Genomic DNA, 11,784 nt, shown 5'->3' with positions numbered 1-11,784 from the left:
GCGTCCGCCTCGCTCTCTCAGGGCCTCCGGTCCCCTCCCTCACAGCCGGCCGCCCTCTCCGCCGGTCCCGGGCCGGCGCCGCCGCCCGCCAGGGGGCAGCACAGACCGAGGGCTCCGGCGGGCGTCCGCGGGGTGGGGCTGGCTGGGCTCCGGCCTCCCTCCCCGCGTCCTCGGCCCACTTCCCCTCACGTCCCCGGCCGCCTCGCTCCGACACCCGGTCTCTTTGTCTCTTCCTCGGGCGGCCCTGCTCCTCCCCACCCCCACCTGCCTCTTCACACTCCTTGGGTGGGAGTCTGGGGGTCCAGGGGAGAGCGTGGGAAGACCCCACCTTTCAGGGTCAGCGCCAGGGGACCTCCTACCCCAGCTGCAGGCCCACCTCGGCTGCCTGGGCCCTCCCTCCCCACCTGCTACACACCTTGACTTTGCCTCCCCCGAACGGTTAGGTCTCAAGTGGTAGGAGGTTCCGGAGTTAGTAGTAAGTGTGTTTAACACTGAAGTGTGTGCCAGGTGCTGAGCTGAGAGTTACAAACATTATCTCAGATAACCCACCACTTGGCCCGAAGTCTCAGTTAAAAAAACAGGTGCAGAAGTAACTTTTTTCAGTATTTGTGTATCTGAAAGGCAAAGAGAGAGACAAGAGGTTTTCATCTGCTGGTTCGCTCTCCACATGGGCTGTGGCTGGGCCGGGTAGCGAGAAGGCAGCAGCTTTATCTGCGTCTCCCACGTGGGTGCAGGAGTGACCGAGCTGACCCTCATTGAGACGCCTTGCTTAGTTCTTCACAAGAATCCCGTGAAGAAAATACTGTCGTGGCCACCACTTAACGGAGGGTCAGTGCTGGTGGGAGGGGGCACTAAATACAAGACACTGGTGCCCTGACCTGCTCTCTGCAGGCAGGGGACGAGCAGCCCCTCCAGGCTTCAGTGCTAGCCTGCAAAATCGTGAGCTCCTTTCTCTCGAGCCAAATAATCCCCAGGGAGTGGTCTTCTTCCAGAAAGCCTTCCAGGCTTGCCAGTGAGTGCAGTCAGCTATTGATCCCAGGAAGGAAGCCCTAGAAGTGTAGGCTGGAGTTTCACAGTCCAGGGCAGGTGCATATGGGGACATACATGGGGCTGGGCACTGCCTCATATGTGGACAGTTGACAGGGCCCCTGAGGAGCTCATCTACAGTGCCAAGGAGTGCCAGGATGGGCACCTGACCCACAGACCACCTAGCCTGATGGAACCCGAGGGGATGTCCACCAGGCCCTTCATCTGCCCTGCCCTTTTTTATAATGTATACATAATATACATATATAGATAGAGATTTTTTAGTGAAAAGACAGAATTACAGAGAGGGGGAGACAGAGATCTTCCTTCCTCTGGTTCATGCCCCAGAGGGCCACAATGGGCAGGGCTGAGCCATGCCAAAGCCAGGAGCTGGAAGCTTCATCTGGGTCTCCATGAGGTAGCAGAGACCCGCACACTTGGCTAATGTCTGCTGCTTTCCCAGGCCTGCTACCCGGGAGCTGGGTCTCAGCTGGAGCAGCTCTGACAGGAACTGGTACCACATGGGATGTCACCCTCTCTCAGGCAATACCTTGACCCTCTAGGCCACAACATTCCCTTTCCCTTTTCCCTCTTCTCCCAGGCTCTTGGTCAAGGTCATACTGAGGTGGACCCAGGCTTCCATCTGTATGCAAATGTCCTGAGATGCTTAGGTGCCAAGCACATGAAGGACCTTATGCAAATGTGCATGGGGGGTGGGCTGAGACTCTGCCCTTGAATTGGGGACCAGGTGATGGGCGGAAAACCCCTTCCTCCCAGGAGCCCCATCTCCCCTCTCCCTCAGCCATCTGTTCACTCCCCTGACCGCCCCCCCTTAGCGGGGTCTCTCTCTCCACTTTCCCAATGGTAAACAATTGGCAGACGCCGGCATTGTGCGAAGCCCCTCTCTGCAGCCCGTGGATTCAGAGTTCCCACATCCTTCCAAGCACGGATATGGGAGCAAGAGGCTCCCACCAGCCACGGCTTTAATCACCTGTGGTCACCTGTGGTCAGAGGACCAAATGACCAAGTCCAGAAAGAAAGCAGAGCTCGAAATGACGTTTATTGTATTCTGTTGTTACAACTATCCTATTTTGTCCGTTCTATGAGTCTCTTGCTGACTTAGGAATGCATCCGCATCATGTATAGCAAAAGGCATCCTGGGGGGGGGGCAGCATTCCAGGACCTTCTGCAGCTTCGACACCCATGAATGAGGGGGACTGTACTGAGGCAGGATCGCGCATCCCCATGTCCTGCCCACGGCCCTGTTGGCCAGGCTTTCTGCGCTGCTGAATCCCTGGGCCTGCAGGTTAACAGCCTCAGCTGCCACACAGGTGCTTGGCTGCGCGGAGGAGCAGGTGCCCTGGCACCACTCTCAGCGCCTTCCCTGTGTTCAAGCTAGTGTTCCCTGTCCACGCCGGCTGTGGACACCACACCATAGCCAGGGAAGCGAGACACGTGGACCCGGGGTACCCCTGCAGGCGAAGCTAAGTGTATGAACCTACCCCCCTTGCTTCCAGTCAGATTCGACTGTCCCGTGAGTGCCCCTCTCCCGGCAGCCCCTGCAGCCTGCACCACATCCCACTTTGTGGGTGAGCTGGCCCAGGGGACTGGGGGGGTGGTGGTCCTGGGCCCAAGATTAGACACAGCAGCAACACTGAGAGGCCCTGGTGTAGGGGGCAACTGAGGGGAGAGCCCCCACCCCGCCCTAGCCCTGGCTGCCAGCCTCTGCCCCCAGCAATGTGGGCGCCAGGATTCTCGCGGCTCTCGCCGCGGCTCTCACAGCAGCCCCTAGGGGCCCCTGCGAGCCCTGTCTCCATCAGATGTGAGTGCCAGGCAGGCTCAGGCTGTGCTCCCATCTTGGTCCCCAGGGCCCCCACTCCATTGCAGGAACCCCATCCTCCTCCCTGACCCCATCAGCTCCCAGCCTCCATTCCCTTGGGGGCCCTGGGACTTTTTCCTTAAGGGGACAGCATCCCACTTTGGAGCAGGCCCTGGGGCCTCAGTGATGGATGGCATCTTGCCTCCTCCCGCCTCACTCCCCCACCCTCAGCACGCTGAGTCACTTGTGGGCACTGCCTCTCCTCTCTCACCCATGACATCAGCTTCTCCCAAGGTCTCGTGAGGGGGCAGACAGGAAAGCGGCGGATGGGGGTGGGACCCCCTGTGCCCCTTCCCCTCCCTGCCCACTAGACCATGTTACCGTGTCGACGTGAAACAGCATTTATTCCAGACTCCAGTGTCCATGGACGATGGGGTAGGGGCGAGGGTGGGAGCGGGGATCCAGTGTCCGACTATGCAGCAGGTGGGTGTGGGGGGCGGCCAGCAAGGGAGGCAGGAGGTAAAAATAGTGGCGGCCAGTCGACCCTCGGTGCCTGCTCCCAGGCCGGGCCCTGGGCTGGCCTCCAGGAGCTATTCTGGGGCCTGGGAGAGTCACAGTGGCTGCAGGAAGGCTCCCTCCCAGCCACCCGGCCTCCGGAGCCTCCCCCTCCCCACCGCCCCCACCTCCGGGAGGCCCATGGCTGCGGGTCCCTGCCCAGCAGGCAGAGGAAGGAAGGGAGGGCCCAGCAGGCAGAAGGAAGGGGCAGGCGAGGCAGGCGGGCGGGCGCTGCTTCTCCAAGGCCCCTGTTCCAGGCCTGGGACTGCTTCTCAGTTCCTCGAGCTCAGCACTGGGGAAAGAGAGAAGATCAGACAGCTGCCCCACTCACCTCCCTGCCCACCCAGGCTGTGACCCCACACCCAGCAGGCTCCCCCGTCCTAGAGCCAGCCAGGGCCTCCCTCACCTCATCTCCGAAGCCCCCGCTGCCGCCCCTGGCTCCTGCAGAGCCGCCTCCCATGAGAAGGCCGGTCTGCTCGGGCCCTGAGCGGCTCAACTCCGGCTCCCCAGGTGGCCTGCGGGAGAAGGTGCCACAATGACATGGCGGTGGTGGCCGTGGGGTGGACAGGGAGTGTGGGGGCAGGCTGAGCTTCGTGGGGAAAGACTGGGGGACAGGTGTGAGTGGGATGGGAAGCGTCAACACGGCCACGGCGTTGGGGTTGGAGTGACTTGGAGCATGGGTCTGATAGGGGTCAGCTTTGCAGTTAGCAATTGGCATGACAAGGCCGGAAGTGGGGAAGTTAGGTGTGACTCTGGGGTCGCGGTTAGCACTGGGAGTGCTTATGTGCTGGGGTTGGGGAGAGGGTGACAGGGCTGGGGCTGGGGAAGGATGAGGGTTGGGGTGGCAGTGTGGGGCTGAGGATGGGCTTGGAAGTGGTCATTGGATTGAAGCGGGTTTTAGTGAGCCATGGGATGACTGGGGCTGAGGGCCAGGCCAGGGAGGGGCTGGGTGGCAGAGGTCACTTACGGAGCCCCCTTCTCCCCACACCGACAGCAGCCGGGGCGCCCCTTGCGTCTCATGCAGTAGAAGCCCGCCACGACGATCAGCAGGAGGCCCACACTGACGGCCACGGCCATGACGGCCACTCCAGCCTGAGCGGTCTGGGGGGCCACTGCAGGAACGGGAAGGAGAGGAGGGGTCAGTGGGCAGGGTCAATCCTACACCCACCCTCCTCACGCCTCTCCTTCCCTCGGGAGAGGTCCCACTCACCGGTACCGAAGTGGAAGACATGCCGGACACGCCCGTGGGGGTTGGCAGCCTCACAGAAGACGCCCTCACGGCTCAGGGTGCTGGTCACCTTCAGGGTCAGGGAGCTGCTCACCCAGCCCTGCTCGGTGAGGGCTGGCTCTGCTGGCTGTGGAGGCTCGGGTCAGGCCCGGGGCCCCAAGGGGTCACAGGGGCTGGGGGCAAGGGCAGAGGTGAAGGAAGTCCAGTCCCCAGGAAGTGGGGGGTGGGTGGGGGAGGAGCGGGAAGCTGGGTGGGCACGGGGTCCGGGTGGGGCAGGGGAAGGTGCCTTACACTGCCTCCCAGCTGGCTCCAGGTCAGCTTGGGCACCGGGTGGCCGCGGGCAGAGCAGACCAGAGTGACTTCATCCCCTTCTCTCCAGCCACTTTCTGCCTTGGGCTCAATCTCTTCTGCCCTTAACTCTGGGGTCCCTGTGGATGGTGGGGACCGCAGTACAGTAAGGTCAGAGGAAGGGAGGCAGAGAGTTCCCAGCACAGACCCATCATGGGTTTCCTATCCCAGCCTTGCCCCCATCCAAGCTCAACCTTGGACCAGCAGCTGGAAGGCTCGAGTGCGGGTGAGCAGGGGCATGGTGGGCACGGAGGCCTCGCACACATAGGTGCCCATAGAGTCGAAGGTGACGGAGTTGAGCGGAAGCATGGGGCCTTCCTCCAGCGGTGTTGAGTCCTGGGGAGGAGAGAGAAGAGGCAGTCAGGGCCAGGTGAGAGGGTGGGCACAGGGTGGGTAGGTGTGAGGGCCGCCCCCGACTCCCACCTTGGTCCAGCGCAGGGCAGGGGTTGGCAGGCCGTGGGCAGAGCAGTTCACGGTGGTGCTGCTGCCCTGGAACAGGGATAGTTCCTCAGCCGCACTCAGCTCCAAGGGGTCCAGGTCTGTAGGGATTGGGGGGGGGCGCAGTCTGTCACCTCTCACATCGCCTCGCCCTCCCGGTAGGGGCTCTTTAAGACGGCCAGAAGCAGCTTTTCAAAGCACACACACACACACACACAACAGCGTCCCCCCTTGCCTCAAAACCCTGCAGAGGCTCCCCAGGCCCTGGTGCAGCACACCAGGTCAGGACCGGTGTGGTCCTGACTCACCCTGGCACCATTTCCCACCTGCCTCTCCTGCCCGCTGCGCCCCAGTTGCCCCGTTCTTTTTTTCATCTCTCTGAAAGGCAGAGTGAGATGACACACACAGAAGGTCTTCCGTCTCCTGGTTGACTCCTAGAAGTTCCCAACAGCCATGGCTGGGCTGGGAGCCCAGAGCTCCATCCCCGTCTGCCATGCAGGAGGGACCCACACACTTGCTGCCTCTCAGGATGCAGACTAGCACAAAACGGGATCAAAAAGGGTGCTTCTGGGACTCCAATCCACACTGAGACATTGGACCAAGTCAGGTCCTGCCCCCGGGGGCCCTTGATTTGGTCATTCGGCCTGGAAATGTTATCCCCTTTTCCGATCCCATTCTTTTGGCTTCTTCCTCAAATGGCCCCTTCTCACCAGGGGCTTCCTGAATCCCCTACCAGGAAACTCCAAGCCCCACCGCAGCCCTGTAGGGTTTGTGTCCCCAGCTGCTGAGGACAGCAGCTGTCAGCCCTCAGCTGTCAGTCGCTCTGGGAGCTGCCTCATCAACAGGGCAGCCTTTGCCCAAGGTCATGGCTCCTGCCCTGGGCAGCCCACATCCCCGTGACTGCCTCGTGTGAGGGTATAAAAGCCCAGCGTACTGGCCAGACCGGGCACAAGTGTGAAGGGACTTCCCTGCGTCCACGTGCCTGTGGGGTGGCCCGGTATCTCCTGCTGACAGCTTCCCTCCTCCACCGAACCACTCCTAGGGGCCTCCCACAGGGATGTGGACTGCAGCCCCCATCTCAGATGACCTCCATTTCTCCAGGCCCATTTCCCCGGCTTATCAGCCGGCACTTCCTCAGCTACATGGCAGTGTTTGCCTGTCTGCCTGGGCACTTCACCCAAACCCCTGCTCGGGAGGGAGGGGACCGGCCCATTCACAGAGGGGGTCACCAGGCCCTAGCATAGAGCCTTTGTCCAGGCTTTGGGTGCGAACAAATGGAAACACGGCTGACCAGGGCTTTGGAAGCCTGGGCCCCGGGGATTGGTTATCAATGGGCAGAGAAGGGTTGGCGTGGTGGTGCACGGGATAATGCCACCGCCTGTGCTGCCGGCATCCCATGGGAACGCCAACTGGAATCCCAGCTGCTCCAGTTCCCATCCAGCTCCCCTGCTAATATGCACCTGGGAGAGCAGCTTCTGATGGCCACAATGCTTAGGCTTCTGCCACCCACGTAGGAGACCCAGATGTTGTTCCAAACTCCTGGCTTCGACCTGGCCCAGCCCTAGCTGTTGCAACCATTGGGGAGTGAACCAGAGGATGGAAGAGCTCTCGCTCTGGCTTGGCTGTAACTCTACCTTTCAAATAATAGTTCTTAAAAGAAAAAAGAAGCAGAGAGGGAGGGGCAATGTCAGGGAAGAGGGGAACCTGGGGCGGTAGGAGGAGGAGGCAGCCTGGAGGGGAGGGGGAAGGGTGAGTGGAAGATAAAGCTGTCCAGAGTGGCCTTGAAACCACTCTGGTGCCTTGTGATCAGGCGCCTGCCTTTCTCCTGGGGGTACTAGGGAGCCAGGGCAGGTTCTAGGCAGAAGGTCTGGTATGTGCCTTGGGTGGGGTGTTGGAGGGGCAGGGGCAGAGAACCAGGGCAAACTCTGGGGATGCAAAGAAGACCAGGCAAGGGAGGGGGGTGGAGGGTGGGGTCCAGGCTCTCACAGGCCACGTGCAGCTTCCCAGTCTGGGAGAGCTGGGCGTCCTCAGGGGCGTCGTAATCTTCTACTCTGCAGCCGTAGCTCCCGCTTTGGTTCCGGTACACCCCTGTCAGGGTGAGGTTCCCCTCGAGATTCATGTTCAGCATTTTCTCCTGCTCCCCCTGGGCGGCCCGAAAGAAGGAAGCAGGCTTAGGGGCCACCCTGGCCCGGAGTCACCAGACCAGTGTCACACCAGGGCAAGGCCACTTCCGAATAAGAGTCAGGGGTCACCCCAGGAGTTGGGGCAGATTAGTAAAGTTACAGGAGTCAGGGGGCTGAGGACCACATGTGGGAAGCGGGGCGTCACCTGAAGGTGGAAGAATGTATATTCCGGGCTGGGGCTGCCGTCCCCCTGGCAGAGCAACTGGATGGAGTCGCCCTCGAGCACCCAGCCCTCCGCGGTAGCTGGGCTGCCCACCCCGAACTGCACCTTCTCCGTAGGATCTGAGACAAAGGCAAGGAGAATGAGAGGGGTCAAAGGGAGGGCTACCACAGGTCAAAGGTTAGAGGGTCAGGTTCACACTCATCCTGAAACCAGGCATGAGACTCAGAGCTTGCATAGGTCAGAGGTCAGTTTGGATGACAGGTCAAAGTGAGATTCAGGGACCAGATGCCTTAGGAGGACCCCAATGTGGTGAGAGAGAGAGGAAGAGGGTGGGACTCAAACCCCCATTGGGCTCAGGGTGCCAAGTGGGACCAGAAGTTGGGGTGGGGGTCTTATCAGAGGTTAGGGGTCAGGGGCCGGGCAGCAGACCATCCTGGGGTGGAGGTCAGGGTGGGCTGGAGCGGAGGGGATCGAGAAGTGTAGACTCACAGTGCAGAATGAGGCGGAACTCGGGGCTGTCCAGGCGGCCGTGGAGGCCTGAGGGCAGGCTATAGTGGGCCGCACAGTGGAAGCGGGCCTCACGGTCGGCCTTGTGGAGCCGCAGGTAGAGCGTGCTGCTCAGGGAAAAGAGGCCCGAGGCCTCCCGCACCCTGCGGGTGGTCATGTAGCCCTCTGCGAGACAGGAGGGTGATGGAACAAGCAGGCGAGCCTTCTAGACCCTTCTAGATCCTTCCAGTCCCTTCTAGGCGCCCTACTTTGCTCCTGGACCGGCTCAACTCTGCCCTGACCAGCAGCCCAAACCTTCCCAAACCCTCCAGCCTTCCCCAGAACCCAGCCTTAGCCTAGACCTTTCAGAGCCCACCTCAGCCCCACCCCTGCAGCGGCCTCCTGCTCGAAGGACTGCAGCCTGTGAGAGAGCTGGCTCTGCCACGGCGGGCCACGGCGGGCCATGGTGAGCCCCCTCAGGTTGTTCCTGAATATATCTGCTCTGGCTCTGTGGTTTTCCGTCTCCTCTTTGTCCTACTCTTCTATACCCTGACCAGAGAGGGACAGGAAGCCCCACCCACCCACGGCTTTGCCAGGCCCCTGCACTACTCACCTGAGTTCACCTCTGTGGGCACCTCTAGGCGCTGCCCATCCCGGTACCAGGTGATCTCGGGGACCGGGTTCCCGTTCAGGCTGTTGCAGGTGGCAATCTGAGGGGGGCGGGGCAACGGCCTGGTCTTGAGTCCAGTGGGGGGAGGGGTCAGCTCCCAACCCACAAGTTCCAGCTCACAGTCCCTCTGTCCAGGACACAGGAGTCCAGCCTCCTGCTCCTAGCATCCCTCAGTCTGCCCTCAAGGTACCTCCTGAGCAGTCTCCTCCATCACAGACAGGGTCCCTTTGTTGGGGGAAACCTCGGTGGTCTCTGGCTTGGCTATGGAAAAAGTAAGGCATGTGGTCAGGAGCTCCTCCCCTGCACCCCCTCCTCCCCTCTGCCCTCTCGGGGAGTCCTCCGGTGCCACTCACCGAACACACGGAGCCGGGCGGTGGCCTCAGCGGTGCCCGCTGCCCCTGCCCTCACCACACACACATAGTCCCGCTCGTCGCCCACCTGGGCCGTGGGCAGTATCAGGCGCCCCTGGGAGTCCAGCTGGTATGGGGGACTACGGCCCCAGGAGTCATGCACAGTACCCTGGAACTCTGAGCCCTGGGGCTCAGCTGAAGCCACCAGGCGCCGGACCCCAGAGCGGTCTGTCTGTGTGGGTACAGGGTGGGGTCTCAGCTGCAGGAGCTGCGCACCCCCCTCTGTGTTCCCTGTCTTCCTGTGTCCCTGCCCCTGCCCTATGGCATGTTTCCCTGTGTGTTCTCCCCCTCTCCACTCATGCTGTTCCCATCTCTTCCTGCCTGTCTGCCTCCTGCACCCCACCTTCCCCCTGCCTGTCCCCTGTACCCCACCCGCCCCCTGCCTGCTTCCCTCTGGAGTCTCAGCCAGACAGCCACCCTGGGGAGCCCCTTCCTCGCTCTGGCCGTCCATCTCCCTGTCTGTTAAACAGAAATGCAGCCTGGCAGGTCTCCCAGGGTCCTCTTGGCTTGGAGGAGGAGAGGCCTGCTCTCGCAGGTGCACCCTGACACCCTACCCCCTCACACCCTCCAGCCCAGCCCAGAGCACTCACCAAAAACCACTCTAGGACATAGCGGTTCTGGGACACATGGGGCTTGCAGTCCAGGGTGACCAGGTCCCCACGCATCACCTCCACCAGAGGAGGCACCAACACTTGCATCTTGGCCTGTGCACCTGCGGGACAGCCAGTGAACTCTCTCCCAGGCCACCAACGCGGCCTCTCTCTCTCCATCTTCCATCTCTTCCTGAGCTAAGGACTCCTCCTCCACCCTTTGACGGCAGGGCCCAGCCCCTGGTCTTCAGTGAGCCCTTGCAGGTGCGGCTGTCACAGCCTGGGGCTCCCTGCCTCTGCCCAGCCCCTGGGGCTTCCCTCTACTCCCTCCTGCGTGGGGGGCTGGGGTGTGGGCCTGGCAAGCACACTGAGAGCTGAGGCAGGATGGGTGTGTGGGGGCGGTGAGGGGGGACAGGGCTGGGCAGGTTTCAGGAATGTGGGAGGGACAGACTGGCTGAGACCTGCCCGGCTTGGCGCCAGAGCCCCCCTAGAGCCGCCCCTCAGCCTCCTTTCTCTCCTGGATAGAGAAGCGGGTAGGCGAATCACTACAGGATAGGACAGGGCTGAGTCCGTGGGTCCAGGGTCCTGGGGGAGGAGGGGTCTCTGGCAGAAGAAAGAGAGAGCCGTTCTCACGAAGCCACCGTACCCTCTCACCCTCTGGGCTGGCAACTTGGCACAGGCTCTCTCAGCTCTTAGAACCTTGCTTCCCTTCCCCGCCCAGCCGGGCCGGGCCCGGCCCTGCCTCTGGGGACCCACTATTTGCCAGCCTTGTGCCAGGGGCCCCAACTCCCAGAAGCCTACTTCTGGCCCCAGCCTGTGCCTGGGAAGGAGACATGGGGCCATGCTGGCGGGTGCCCTGGGCTGGATCCAAGCTGCTGACGACCAGGGCGGGCAATGAGATTGCCTATTCTGTTCCTTCATCTCTCATCCCTGCCCCCGGCACCCCCAGCCCCAGCCCCCCAGCACACACAGGTGTATGGCCTGGTATGGGGCCCCAAGAAGGTGCAGCACTCAGAAACTCTTAGTCCCACTGTCATTGGCCTCCCCCTGGATCAGGTGGATTCTTTCCAGTTTGGGAAAACTAATTTGTTCCTAACCCTGCCGCAGGGTGCCTGGCTTCTCTGGGGAGGGAGGGTTGGGGGGATGTCCCTGATCCCCTCAAAATATGACTATTGGGGGAGAGGCCTGGGGCTTTAGTTCAGTGTGTCTTGGAGGAAGGAGTTCTAGCCACTGGGGGCCTAAAGCCCTGGTCTGAGGGGTCTCCAGACTGGGGCCCTGACTTGGGGTGACTCCACAGGCTGTGATGTCTCCAGCTCTCCTGCCTGGTTATGCACACGCCTCTCCTAAGGAGGAGCAGCTCCCCACGCCTCCCATACACCCCTTCCCTGGGGCCCCACCTTTTGCTTCTTGGGACGCACGCATGAAAGCCACCTTGCGTTTGGTTTCCCGGAGACCTCAGGGGCCCGCAACCCCTGCCCGCCTTGCTCTCAGCCCGAGCCCTACCTGGGGACGCCGCCAACAGCAGTGCGAGCAACAGCAGCCGCGGGCCCCTGCGCGCCCGGGTCCGGGAGTCCGGGGGCTCCATGTCCACGGCGGCGGCGGCGGCGACTGAGCCCGGGGCTGCAGCTCGGCCGCGGCGGGGCGCGGAGCACAAGGCCCCGCCTCTGGAGGCCCCGCCTCGGCCCGCCCTCCGGACCCAGGCCCGGGCGCCGGGCCAGGACCTCCCACTGCCCAGAGCTAACCTGCCCGCGCCGCGCCCGGCGCGCTGCTGCCGCCGCCCCCAGGCTCCCGGGGTTGTACCGGCTTGGGCTGACCAGCGCCCGCGGCGGCGGAGACCCTGAGCTAGCGCCCAGTCCCACCAATGCCCC

The 11,784-nt window shown here is 62.4% G+C and overlaps 1 protein-coding gene across 1 annotated transcript; it reads right to left on the bottom strand.

Moving 5' to 3' along the window:
- Positions 1 to 3,230: 3,230 nt before the first annotated feature.
- Positions 3,231 to 11,576, bottom strand: BCAM (basal cell adhesion molecule (Lutheran blood group)). The gene is made up of 15 exons (XM_004597959.2): positions 11,420 to 11,576; positions 9,917 to 10,038; positions 9,270 to 9,498; positions 9,107 to 9,177; positions 8,860 to 8,956; positions 8,250 to 8,432; positions 7,743 to 7,879; positions 7,401 to 7,557; positions 5,400 to 5,515; positions 5,171 to 5,312; positions 4,920 to 5,056; positions 4,611 to 4,755; positions 4,368 to 4,512; positions 3,807 to 3,915; positions 3,231 to 3,692 (listed from the first exon to the last, which is right to left on the bottom strand). The coding sequence occupies exons 1-15, from the start codon at positions 11,499 to 11,501 to the stop codon at positions 3,687 to 3,689; spliced, it is 1,878 nt and encodes a 625-aa protein (XP_004598016.2). The 5' UTR covers positions 11,502 to 11,576; the 3' UTR covers positions 3,231 to 3,686.
- Positions 11,577 to 11,784: the final 208 nt, after the last annotated feature.

Source organism: Ochotona princeps, chromosome 16 (assembly GCF_030435755.1).
Source record: "Ochotona princeps isolate mOchPri1 chromosome 16, mOchPri1.hap1, whole genome shotgun sequence".
NCBI classification, from domain to species: domain Eukaryota; kingdom Metazoa; phylum Chordata; class Mammalia; order Lagomorpha; family Ochotonidae; genus Ochotona; species Ochotona princeps.
This window is presented reverse-complemented; position numbering and strand designations above follow the sequence as displayed.

Excerpts from the sequence above, each read along its gene's own strand:
- BCAM (XM_004597959.2), bottom strand. The coding sequence starts at position 11,501 with ATGGAGCCCCCGGACTCCCGGACCCGGGCGCGCAGGGGCCCGCGGCTG. Across the intron at positions 9,178-9,269 it reads CGCCCGGCTCCGTGTGTTCG|CCAAGCCAGAGACCACCGAG; the intron begins GTGAGTGGCACC and ends CTTTTTCCATAG. Across the intron at positions 5,516-7,400 it reads TGGGAAGCTGCACGTGGCCT|ACCTGGACCCCTTGGAGCTG; the intron begins GTGAGAGCCTGG and ends CAATCCCTACAG.